The following is a 13,217-nucleotide window of genomic DNA, read 5'->3' as shown; positions in this document are numbered from 1 at the left end:
TTTTAGGATGAATTGCAGGGAAGGGCTTATATATTTAAGCCCTTCCCGACAATTCACCCCGCGCACGCCGGCAGCCCATTGCTTTCAATGGAGCGGCTGTATTGCCGGCTACATTGAATTCAATGGGCAGACATCGTTCTTCTCTGTCACAGCTGTTACAGCTGTGGCAGAGAAGAATGATTTGTCTTCTATATGTTCTCAATGGGGTCGGCGCTGCTGCCGCCGGCCCCATTGAGCGCATATAGAGAAGAGAACAGGAATCGCAGATAGGTGCGATCTGCGATTTCTGTTCTATAATTTATCGGACGAGCGCATAAAAAGCGCTCATGTGTCCGATACCATTGCAAAGCAATGGTTTTATAAAATCGCCGGACGCATGTGCAAATCGCGGCTAAAAACGCCCGTCTGACTAAGGCCTAAGAGGGAGGTCTCACACGAATGGATTCTAATTGCAGAATCCGCTATCTCCATCCATGCGGACTTCCCATGGCGAACCGCAGGCATTAAAAGGCATGTAGTTTTGCTTTTTCCTTCACACTCGCAGATGCCAATTGCGTATTCCACAAGCAGAAGAAAAATCACATCATGCTCTATTTTGCCGCGGACAGGCTCTATTGAAGTCAATGGTGGCATCTGACCCACAGCCCATACACCATTACAATGCATATGAGCTCTGGGTACCCGTGGCATCACTAAGTGATGGTGCAGGAAATACAATGAAGAAGAAAGAAAAAAACTGTTCTGTGCGATGACGGCCTGCGAGCCGCGGCATGCATTCACTATACAGTTTAAATAGGTATGCAGGGTCACCGGTCAGTCCCACAGTTGGAATCCAACCTGTTCGTGTGAAGCCGGCCTAATACTCCTCACAGCTGAGGGTTTGTTACAATTTATATCCAGTGTAGACAATCCGCGGTGAGATAAACCTCCTGGACTCCAGACTGATACATGTTAGCTGCACTGACAGGAGAGCGATCGGTGCTGCTGATGTGTTCAGGCAGAGAAGTCTTCACACTGATACATTGTAGCTGAAGAGGATTGGTGTTGTTGTGCTTAGACTAATGATTGTAACAAATCATTGGTTCAGAAAAGTATCCAATATGTGTTCGTTCTCAGCTTCTAGATGCAAGAAAGGATGTTTTCATTTATTGATAGAAAACCTAGATCACATACACTATGCTGACAGAAGTATTGGTCCCCCAGCAGTCCTGTGCGGTCAGGTGATGTGCGACTGTTGGGTAGAAAGGAAAGGATCACACATCATATCCCAGTACGGAAACCATAAGATGTCCCCAGGTGTAGAGCTGACAACGGGGTGTGGTGATGGGATGCCCCCAGGTGTAGAGCTGACAACGGGGTGTGGTGATGGGATGCCCCCAGGTGTAGAGCTGACAACGGGGTGTGGTGATGGGATGCCCCCAGGTGTAGAGCTGACAACGGGGTGTGGTGATGGGATGCCCCCAGGTGTAGAGCTGACAACGGGGTGTGGTGATGGGATGCCCCCAGGTGTAGAGCTGACAACGGGGTCTGGTGATGGGATGCCCCCAGGTGTAGAGCTGACAACGGGGTTTGGTGGGATGTCACCAGGTGTAGAACTGACAACGGGGTGTGGTAGTGGGATGTCACCAGGTGTAGAGCTGACAATGGGGTCTGCTGATGGGATGCCCCCGGGTGTAGAGCTGACAAGGGGGTCTGGTGATGGGATGCCCCCAGGTGTAGAGCTGACAATGGGGTTTGGTGGGATGTCACCAGGTGTAGAGCTGACAATGGGGTTTGGTGGTGGGATGTCACCAGTTGTAGAGCTGACAATGGGGTTTGGTGGGATGTCACCAGGTGTAGAGCTGACAATGGGGTTTGGTGGGATGTCACCAGGTGTAGAGCTGACAACTGGGTCTAGCGGGGGGATGTCACCAGATGTAGAGTTGACAACGGGGTCTGGTGATGGGATGCCCCCAGGTGTAGAGCTGACAGCGGAGTCTGGCGGGAGGGACGTAACCAGGTGTAAAGCTGACAACTGGGTCTGGTGGTGGGATGTCACCAGGTGTAGAGCTGATAATAGGGGCTGGCGGGGGGATGTCCCCTAGTGTAGAGCGGATAATGGGGGCTGGCGGGGGGGATGTCCCTAGGTGTAGAGCTGATAATGGGGTTTGGCGGGGGGATGTCCCTAGGTGTAGAGCTGACAACGGGGTTTGGCGGGGGATGTCACCAGGTGTAGAGCTGACAACGGGGTCTGGTGGGGGGATGTCACCAGGTGTAGAGCTGACAACAGGGTCTGGCGGGGGGATGTCACCAGGTATAGAGCTGACAACGGGCTCTGGCGGTGGGATGTCACCAGGTGTACAGCTGACAACTGGGTCTGGCGTTCCAGGAAACCCTGTAAACTGACAGACCGGGGACAGCGAATCCTTGTAGGAGCCGTGAAGACATCACACACATTGTCTACCCTCGCTCAGGGGGTCTCACAGGTCTTTGGAACTTTCATTAGCACCAGAACCATTCATAGGGAACGGCATGTGAAGGGTTACTATGGACAAGCAGCTGCACACAACAGCACAGCAATGACTGCACAGCGGCGCCTGCGATGGGGCTCGGAGCGACGGACTGTAAGTGAGTGGAAGCTGAATCACGATACACCATCTTCCAATCGGACTGCCTTACTTGGGTGTGGCGGTTACCTGGAGGGCGGTTTCTACACGACTGCATTGTCCCAGCAGTGAGGTTTGGAGAAGGTTCTGTTATGGTGTTGGGGGGGTTCTGCTGGGAAGGATGAGGACCATTGGTTATAGTGAAGTCCATCCTCACTACCAACGGGTACAGAGACATCCGGACAATGTAGCATCACCTACCCTGGGGCAATACTTGGGTACAGCTCTGTGTCTCTACAAGATGACCGAGCGCCATGTCATACGGCATGCAGGGCTCAGGTTTGTGGGGAGCAGATCATCTGCAGACATCATTGCTGACCCAAAGTCTGGATCTCAAGCCCATTGAGCATCTTTGGGACAAACTAAAATGCCGTATCCGTGCGCCCAACATGCCCATCATCCACCACATCACTATCTGAAGCTCTCCGGGAAGAATGTAGGCAAATTCCTTCAAAAATCTAGGGGAATGTGGCGGAAATCGCCAGCGGAGGGTTACTGCAGTCATGGAGGCTGAAGATGCCAACACCGGGCTGAGAAATGGGACATCTAATTTCATCATCTTTTTATGCCCATCGCAATACTTCCATCAGCATAGTGTATGTCATGTATTTGGGGCCAGGTGTATCTCTTATTCCATGCCTGAAGGCTTAGGCTCTAGTTTATTATGCTGTCAGATATATGTTGATGCTGTGGCGCCCCCAGGAGTGGCTCTATAATATAACAGCCATGTAATTCTATAGGTGATAACCACATGTTGCTGGTTTATTTCAGTTTGCCATCAAGAACCGCTGGAACCATCGCTCCAATCAATATCCTACAAGGGAGCACTGGCTCGACTGGGCCACCGAGAAGTATCCGGTGAGTATATGGCGTCTAACTGACAGCGCTGCAGTTGCTAGTCAATCACTGATCAGGCAATGATTAGATGGAAGATCATACAATGGTGAAAGGGTTGTTAATCAGCGAAGAAGAATTGTAGTCCAACAATGATGGCAGAAAAATGTTGGCGTTTCTGGTTGAGCGAGCGCCGACCTAATTTATACAATAATGGTTTCCATTCATCAGCGCCCGTCACATCGCATCATAGGAGTGAAATGTTTATGCCTGGCTCACAATGCAGATCGGCACAAGAATGCTCAGAACTCAGAGATTCGTCTTCATTAAAGGGGAACTCTGGGAAAACTGAAGGCACATTAGCAAAGCAGCCGCAAAACTCTATCTATGAGTCCAAGAAGTCTGAAATATTAGAACTCCCCACCAGTTACTGATAACAATGAATGATGTCCCGCACAACACAAACCAGGAGCAATAAAAGGCAAGGGAGCATTTACAATTCTGCTGGTTGCTAATGAGAACTGTCAGCAAGCTTATAAACGGACACCCTGCTAACCTCTTAGCTGAGCACCTACAATGCTGCAGGCTGCTAGATTTTTCTATATCAGATGACTAAATCCCATGGTTTAAAGATGAATGCAAATCATTACAATAAGCTCTGTGCAGACACTGAACAAGCAGGGGGTGGGGGGAGATCATGGCTTAAAGTCTGCAGAATAGTGAGTGCAGCTCTGGAGTATAATAGAGGATGTAACTCAGGATCAGTACAGGATAAGTAATGTATGTACACAGTGACTACACCAGCAGAATAGTGAGTGCAGCTCTGGAGTATAATACAGGATGTAACTCAGGATCAGTACTGGATAAGTAATGTATGTACACAGTGACTCCACCAGCAGAATAGTGAGTGCTGCTCTGGGGTATAATACAGGATGTAACTCAGGATCAGTACAGGATAAGTAATGTATGTACACAGTGACTCCACCAGCAGAATAGTGAGTGCAGCTCTGGAGTAAGGTGTGGTTTGTTGGAGCTCCTCAGAGAACCAGGGTGTGGTTGCAGTCCCAGCTGGAAGCCTGTTTTGGAGCCCAGGATCAGAGCACGTAGCTGGGCTTCTTGTTCTATGGAGTCCCGCAATTCCCCCTCCCCCGGCTTCGGTCGGAGGGGGGGGGAGTGCTGAGAAGGCAGCGACAACACCATCAGCGGCGCTGGCGGCATACGTGGTTTCAGCAGCAACAACCAGGAAAGCCGGAGCAGCTAGTAAAGCTGCGAAGAGAGAGGGTCCGGGTCGCAGGCGCAGTGACATGGCCCAGCAGGTTGGTGCAGCCGCATCTGACAGCGCCGGAAGCGAAATGATGACCCGCAGTCAGACTCGCAGCCAAACGCTCAGCAAAGAAGGTAAGCCACAGTGGAGTGAGCGTCGGAAAGGGGAGTCTGTGGTAGAGCTGGCCTCCCGTCTGGCCACCAGCATGGCGGATTATGAGCGAGCGGGGAGAGAAATCCTCCTGCAGAAGGAGAAGCTGCGGTCGGCCAGGTCGCTAAAGGACCAGACCGCCGCTAAAGGAAAAAGAGATGCAATCAGCAAGTCCATACAAGACTGTAAAGATTGCATACAGAGCTGCAAGGAAGAGAGGGACAGGATTCTTGAGCAAAGTGGTCCCTTTAGGGAAAAATTAATAAACAGTGATAGGTTCTCCAAGATGGCGTCAGGACACAGCGGTCACAAGGAGGCTGATCACTCCAGCGATGGAGACAGCAGTGGTGACTGTTCTGAGGAGGACACCTACCAGGACAGTCTGAGGGAGCAGCCTGTCTGCTCAGGAGAGCAGACCCAGAGTGGCACTACAACCACCAGCAGCCTCCGGCCGGAGCAGGTTGCGCTGCCTGCAACCTCCGGGGATTCTGATCCAGAAGAAGATAAAAGCGATGGGGGCGCTTTAATAATGCAGCAGATAAGGCTGTTGGAATCCCCCCCTAATATGAGCAGCCTTAAGTTTGGTGATGATTTACCAGAGGAGGAAGTGAAAATCAAGGCGAAAAAAGGAAAAAAAAAGAATTTGGTGCAGGAGAAATTTGTGTATGTGACGGGGGGCGCTGGTTTGGCTGCAAAGTCGGATCAGGGCACCCCCACCCTGAGAACCCCGGTTTCTGACTCTGCAGTGGGTTTTGAACATGGGAACAGGGATAAAGGAGTTAAACTGGCCGGGTCCTCTGTCCCTGTTTCAGTTAGTGCAGTGACAGAAACAGCCAGCAGGGCGGCCAGCACAGGACAAGGCAAGGTGGCAAAAGAGTTTGGCAGTGGCGGAACTGCCAGCGCCAGTAAGGCCAGTGATGCGGAGGGTGCTGCGGGATCGGGGGTCCCCCGTGCGACAGGTCGGTCTACAGGGGTCCCTCAGTCTAGGTCCCAGCCTAGGTCCCAGGCACCCAGTGATGTGGAGGCTGCTGGCAAATGTAAAGGAAAAAGCAAAAATAAAAATGTTAATACTGCCGGAATGCAGAGTGCTGACCATGGGGGGGTCATTACGGTGGTTGCAGCTGCGCAAGATGGGGCAGCAGTGCCACCCCCCAGGTCTACCAAGGCCCAAAATAAAAAAGCTGCTTCTAACCCCAAGTCCGGTCCAGAGGGTCTTGGAATGAAAGGTCTTGGTATGAAAGGTGTGGATGTGTCTGGTGCAGCCCGCGAGTCTGATGCTCCGACGCACTCGGAGGTACGGGCTGAAGCTACTGTTCTCAGCACAGGGGAACCTACTGTAAATATAGGCACAGGTTCTGGGGATAGTCAGGGCACATCACAGGTTCCAGTCGCCCCTCCGGCGGCGACGACAGCTGGTAGGAGTTATGCCAGTGTCGCCGCTGGAGGGGAAGGGTCCTCCTTGTCTCCAGGCTCTAGAGAGGGCGTATTGCAACAGCGCCTCCTGGGGGCTCTACGGAAGGGGGAGAGTTCAATCACAGTTGGAGGAAGAGAGGTGAACCTATCTCTTTGGACAGAGAGACACGGCTTAGGAGCCTTCCGAGAGCAAAGGGGGGAGACCGTATGGTCCCTACCAACACCCGGGCAGGACGCAGGTCGTAGGAATGTGGTCCGTCTTCGTTGGAGGGGCAATGATACATGCCCCCCGAGGGCGAGGGTAGTGGAGCTTCTACTGAAGATGGGCTTTAGGGCGGTTGACATCTTTGCCCTAATCCATCCCTTCGGCACGTCTGAGTTTGACATCAGCTTCGTTCGCCCAGAGGGCCTAGAACTCTTCTGGGGGAATTACGAGCTGATGAAAAGCGAGCCCGGCTGGCGAGACTTTGCCGTCCAGGTGGTGTCTCGCCAGAACGAAGTCAAGAAGGTGACCGTTTTGACTCGTAACGAGTCACTTTCTTGTTTTGATATAATGACGTGGCTCGGTCGATACGGAGAGGTGACAGACATGCCCAGAAAGAACAGGGATGAGCACGGCATATGGTTCGGGGCCTGGACGTTTATGGTCAAGCTGAAGCGTTCAGGTAACTCAGTGGCACACATTCCATCTGCAGCCTTCCTCGGCAGGGATCGTATCCTGGCCTTTTACCAGGGGCAGCCGAAGCTCTGCCACAGGTGCGGCGACCCCTCACACTTGAGCGCCGCTTGTAAGACCTTGAAGTGCGCTCTGTGTGGGGGCCTGGGTCATCTAGCCGCCTCCTGTGCGGAGATTAGGTGTAACCTGTGTGGTGATCTCGGTCACCCATTCAGTCGCTGTCCACGCTCCTTTGCCAATGCGGTGTCAGCCCCTACGGATGGGGGCCATGGTGCGGCCTCCGGGGGTGAGGGGACTAGCAGAGGTGGAGGAGCTCAGGAGCCAGGGAAGAACCGGCAAAAGACGCCTGCTGAGCAGAGGCGTCAGGACAAACGCAGACGGAGCAGGGAGCTGACAGGAGCGCCCACAGCAGGTGGGTCAATGGTGGCCCCTGTTCCTGAAGCAAATTGTGCGGCTGAGGCCTTGAGGGACAGCGAAGTGGATGAAGAGGACAGGAGGATCCAGAGGGAGGAGAGAAATACCAACTCTTCAGATTCCTCCCACTATGAGAGTGTGGATGAGGAAGGAAAGAGGTGGTTAGAGAAACGGCGTAAGCTAGGTGCCACTAGGAGAAAGCGAAGGGGGGATTCAAGATCTTCTCCCACCCCTGGCAAAGTACTGGAAGGAGAAGCCAGCTCGCCTCCAGTTGGACTCTCCAACAGGTACCGGGCCCTTCAAGACATCTCTTCCTCCTCTGAGGGGGAAGCGAAGGGCAAGGTGCCTGGGGCAAAGAAAGGGTCAACAGGGGGCGCTGAGTCTCCTACTCGTGGAGGCATAGTTCCTTCCGGGGAGGGGGCTACTCTGGAGCCTGGAAACAAGGACGATGGGGTCAGGGGATCCCCTGCTATGGACACATCTGTGTCCAAAAAAAGAAGCAAGGGGCTTTCCTCTGACCCCGAAGAAGCGGGTGTGAGGAAGAAAGCCATCTAATTTAATCACTCATGATGGCGGCACCCACTCCGCTGACTCTGGCATCAATTAACGTTGCCAGCATTAAGTCGGATACGGCTAGATTTGCGGCCTTTGATTTTCTCGGCCGCGTTGAAGCCGACATTTTATTCTTGCAGGAGACCAGGCTGTCCGATTTGGCAGCCATACATAAGGCAAAAAGGGAGTGGAGGTAAGGCCCTTCCTACTGGTCTCTTGCGGCCGAGCCGTATAGCGGAGTGGCGGTCCTTTTTACCGCAGCGGTCGAATGCCGACGAGTTATTGAATTAGAAATGGGAAGGTGCCTGATCTTAGATGTCCTCATGAAGGGACAAGAATTGAGACTTGTAAACATCTACGGTCCCCAGTCAAAAAAGGACAGGAAGAGTCTCTTTATGAGGATCAAGCCCTACCTTTTTACCAGCCGCCAAGTTGTCTTTGGAGGTGACTTTAATGCAGTCACAAGAGCCCGCGATAGGGGAGGCTCTGGAGACAGGCGGTTGACTTTTGACAGCGTCGCACTTAATAGCATAGCTAGCGAGGCTCGCCTGGTGGATGTCCACATCCGGCACACCCCAGGCCACGAGGGATTCACCTTTTATAGGGGTCAGAGCAGGTCTAGAATAGACAGGTTTTATTTGAAGGAGGAAGCCATCTCTTCACCAGTGTCCGTTGTTGAGGTGGAATTCTCCGATCACTGTCTAATATTGTTTTCTCTGAATGTTGCAGAGACCCCCCGGATGGGTAGAGGTTTGTGGAGACTGAATTCATCACTCCTGGAGGAAGCAGAGATAAGACAGTCCTTTGAGGATTTTCTGCAGAGCCAGGTACCATTACTGGATCTCTGTAGCAGTAAGTCAGAGTGGTGGGAGATGTTCAAGAGGAGGGCGGCGAGGTTCTTCCGTGAGCTCTCCAACCTCAGATGCCTGGACAGGTACCGCCTGTACAACGGCCTGAGGAGGAAACTCGAACATCTCGTTTCGACTGGAGGTAGCCGCGAGGAGATCTCCAGAGTGAAATCTTTACTCAAGACGTGCCAGTATGACAGACACGCATCCTTGGTTTTTGAGAGGGATTTCGGGAAGTACCGCTCGCCCGACCCTTACAGAAACTGTAGGATGTCAGTGAATAGTAAAGTGGTCACTGGACTGATTGACAGTACGGGGGCCCTGAATCGATCCAGATCAGGGATTCTGGAGGTCATCAGATCCTACTACTCGCAACTCTTGGGAAAGAGGGATCTAGATTCGGAAGTGATGTCGGCTTTCCTGGCTGAAGCTGTCCCTGGGCCAGGGGTAGACACCTCTCTTGGCGTTTTGACAGAAGAGATCAGAGAAGAGGAAGTTAGACTGGCGATTGATGGGCTCCGGCCCAAAAAGTCGCCAGGTCCGGATGGATTAACATCCGAGTATTATAAGACCTTCAGGGACCTCTTGAGTCCCCTCTTGACGGAGGTATTAAATGAGTGTCTTTCCTCGGGCACTCTGCCAAAGTCAATGAGGAGGTCGGCCTTGATCATTCTGTCAAAAGGTAAAGACTCGAGCCGTATTGAGAACTGGCGTCCCATAGCGCTTCTCAATACGGACAGGAAGGTTCTGGCAAAAGTGCTGTTTAATCGGCTGGTCAAGTTTGCACCCCGGCTCCTCTCGGGGGCGCAGCATTGCTCTGTTCCAGGCCGTAGCACCTTTAGCGCTGTTCTCGGTGTCCGGGAGGCAGTGGAGCAGGGTAGGGCTGGTCACTGGGAGGGGTACCTGCTGTCCTTGGATCAGGCCAAAGCGTTTGATCGGGTTAATCACGAGTACCTCTGGTCCGTCCTTCTGAGATACGGCCTGCCAGTGGGGTTTGTTGATTGGCTGCGAACATTGTATGCAGGGGCTGAGACTTTCCCGCTGGTGAACGGTTGGCCCGGCCGCCCTTTTGAGGTGGGGTCCGGCGTCCGTCAGGGCTGTCCTCTAAGCCCCCTGTTGTATGCGTTTGCGATAGATCCCTTCCTTAGGAGGGTTGATTGTGGACCTATAGCAGGGGTCGGGATGGACCGGGCGGTGCCGGAGGCTACCCTGAGGGCAGTGGCATACGCCGATGATGTCACGCTCTTCGTGTCCTCGAGAGGAGGCGGAGTTTGTGGTGTCGGAGGTGGACCGCTACTCGGAAGCTTCCGGGTCTATGGTCAACTGGGATAAGTGTGAAAGTCTCTGGTTAGGAAGGGGGGATCCTACGTTTGATCTCCCGGACACCCTTCCGGTGCCCCAAACTTCAGCAAAAGTACTTGGCATCAAATTCGGCCAGGGGGATTACCCAATGCAAAATTGGGTGGACAGGCTGGATGGTGCAACTCACAAGGTAAATCAGTGGAAGGGTTGGTCTTTGACCCTTCGGGAAAGAATTAGCCTGATCAAAACATACCTGCTCCCGTTATTCATCTACCTGGGCAGCGTATGCATTTTGCCAGAACCTCTCTGGACTCGGGTCTACAACCTGTTCTTCCTAATGTTGTGGGGGAATAGGTTGAACCTGATCAGGAGAGATGTTACATACCGCACGAGGAGACTAGGGGGGTTGTCTATGGTCAACCCCGTGGTGTTTCTTGTAAACACTTTTTTTAAGATCAACATAGGCAACCTCTGGCAAGAGAGGGCTCCTCTGTGGGTCTACTCCTGCAGGGGATGGTTTCGGCCCTTCTTCCAGGAATGGGAGACAGGAGGGCGAGTGAAGGACCTTCGCACGCAGCACGGACATCTCCCGGCTTACGCTACCTTGGTTCTGAAGGTGATACGCCGGTGGGGTCTGGGGATGTGGGAGATCAGGACTCTGACGAGGAGGCTCCTCGACGAAAGAGTCCTGTTGACCCATTTCCAGAAGCCCCTGGCGCTCAAGGACTGCCCAAGTCGGGACCTGGAGGGAGGGTTACGTTTACTGAATTCAACCCGGGTCCCCTTGAAGTTTTGGGACTTGGCTTGGCGCTGCTTTCACGGGAGACTGTATGTAAGGGGTAACTTGAAGAGCAGGCCTCTGATTGACAGGGGTTGCCCCCGTCAGGAGTGCAGCGACGTGCTGGAAAGCATGGAGCATTTCCTGCTTCAGTGCCCCTTTAATACAGAGGTATACCAACGGGTGGCCTCTCCATAGGCTGGCCTCAGCTGGCACACCTCTCCTATGCGGAGTGGGCTTATGGAGCGTTCAGAGGCCTTGGTGGCAGGGACCGCTGCACTTTATTTCTAGTTAGCCTAGTGGTCAGGTTCCACATCTGGAGTGCACGGTGTTTAATCTCGACGGAGCTGAAAGTCCTCCCCGTGGATACGGTATGTAGGAACATCCTGGGTGACCTGGTGAAGGTGCGTTCTTTGGAGTATGAGAGGCTGGGCACATCTAAAGCTTCTCTCCTATGGAGAGGGCTTGTATTTCATTAGGGACAGTTTGTTTTTCTTAATTTTCTAGGGGCAGAGTAGGGAGAGAATAGGGACAGGATAGGGAGAGAGGAGGGATAGGGCAGGGACAGGTTTCCATGAAGGGTCAGACTGAGGGGCAGACTAAGGACAGTCTAGGGCAAATTAGGGAAAGAATAGGGAGAAAATGCAAGGGATAGTACATTGTGATATCTGTGCCCGGCTTATCACCTCCAATCCCGGTGGCGGGCTGTGAGTACACCATAAAGCTTTTTGTTTTGATTTGGGCAAGATGGAGTGAAGTAGGGCTGCAGGTGAGCCGACCTTAGGCTTTCGGGTTATGTTAATATATATCGTGTATGTCATGTATATTGGTTATTGTATTTTTATATGTATATATTCACGTTCTGGGTGGTAGTTAGGTTGGGTGGGGGGTTGGGGGGAGTGGTTTCACGCCTTGAGCCGTAGCCTGGCACGTCCCGAACATTGAACTCTGGGCACGGACTGGTGGAGCGGGCATGGCCCCCAGGCTGCGGCAGGCAGAGTGTTGTACAGTTTATATATATTTAAAAAAACAAAAACCCTGGTGTGGCTTGGCACGTCCTGAACTTTAGAACTCTGGGCACGGACTGATGGAGCAGGCATGGCCCCCGAGCTGCACTGGGGACCCAAAAAAAAAAAAAAAAAAAAATTTTTGAAAAACTATTTCTTTAGTTATTTTTGTATGCCGGTTGGCTTGGTCTTTATTTTCATATTTAGTTAATTATTGGTATATATATATATGTTATGTTTACGTTATTGCCTAATTTTGTTTATGATGGGGTTTCAGTGCGGTACGGCTGGACCTGTAGTTTTAGTTTTAGTTTTATCTTCTGGATAGCTGGATGCTCTTCTTTTAGGTATATTGTGTTTTGCTTTGAGTGTGTGTGCGAGTGTGCGGCAGGGGGGAGGGGAGTCCAGACATGGGGTTTCTTTTGTTTGTGGACCATGGACTCTGGGTGAAGGGCCTTATCTCTGCATACGGTTGTATTATTATTATTTACTATTGTTACAGTTTGCTTTTATTGTTATGTTTCATACTTTTATAATAAAAGATCTACAGGATGTAACTCAGGATCAGTACAGGATAAGTAATGTATGTACACAGTGACTCCACCAGCAGAATAGTGAGTGCAGCTCTGGAGTATAATACAGGATCAGTACAGGATAAGTAATGTATGCACATAGTGACTCCTGTCGTATCTCTTTCTGGAGTTGGTCAGAGTTGCTGCTTCTGCTTTTATACATTTAATTTTTCAGTCTCTGATTTCTTATGCAGAAAAAACTGATCACAGAAGTGAAGATGGTGACAAGGGTTCTGTTCTTGTACATCCCGCTGCCAATGTTCTGGGCGCTCTTTGACCAGCAGGTAACTATAACTAGTGGATCATCTGCTGTAGGTTTAGGTTGATTTCCATATGTACCTGTTACCATAGTCCAGTGTACCAGGTTATCGTTACACCATTGACGCCGTAGTAATATCTGGAGATAATGATGTCAGTGTAATAAATAATGTTGCTAATGAAGTGAAGGATCGCAGCATTAGGAACAGCTGGCGCACGGCATCTTCTGCTCATTACCATATGATGGGCACATCACGATCTGCTCTCAGATAATGTGCTGACCTCTCCTCGGTGCTGCAAAAGACAGCATTTGGCAGTCCTTGGTAAACATGGTGACTTGAGTAAGGCCGTTTTCACACGATCGTTAATCTTGCGCCAGTTTTGTGAGTCTATTTTCAGTTGAGTTACACATATGAGCTGCGCGGAAAAAAATTGTGGCATGTTCTATTTTTTATTTATTTTTTTTAGCATTCCTCGGAACACATTGTTTTCAATGACACCTTA

General features: G+C 51.5%; 1 protein-coding gene across 1 annotated transcript in view; it reads left to right on the top strand.

Moving 5' to 3' along the window:
* The window catches only part of SLC15A2 (solute carrier family 15 member 2), a 58,215-nt gene that overhangs the window by 26,189 nt on the left and 18,809 nt on the right, over window positions 1-13,217 (top strand). Inside the window, exons 9-10 of the mRNA XM_066575330.1 lie at window positions 3,417-3,503; window positions 12,650-12,739. Coding sequence (XP_066431427.1) covers window positions 3,417-3,503; window positions 12,650-12,739 — 177 coding nt within the window. The remainder of the gene's footprint in view (window positions 1-3,416; window positions 3,504-12,649; window positions 12,740-13,217) is intronic.

The sequence above is a fragment of the Eleutherodactylus coqui genome, chromosome 8 (genome assembly GCF_035609145.1).
Source record: "Eleutherodactylus coqui strain aEleCoq1 chromosome 8, aEleCoq1.hap1, whole genome shotgun sequence".
Taxonomy (NCBI): domain Eukaryota; kingdom Metazoa; phylum Chordata; class Amphibia; order Anura; family Eleutherodactylidae; genus Eleutherodactylus; species Eleutherodactylus coqui.
Note: the sequence above shows the minus strand (reverse complement) of the source record. Positions and strands in the feature narration are given on the sequence as shown.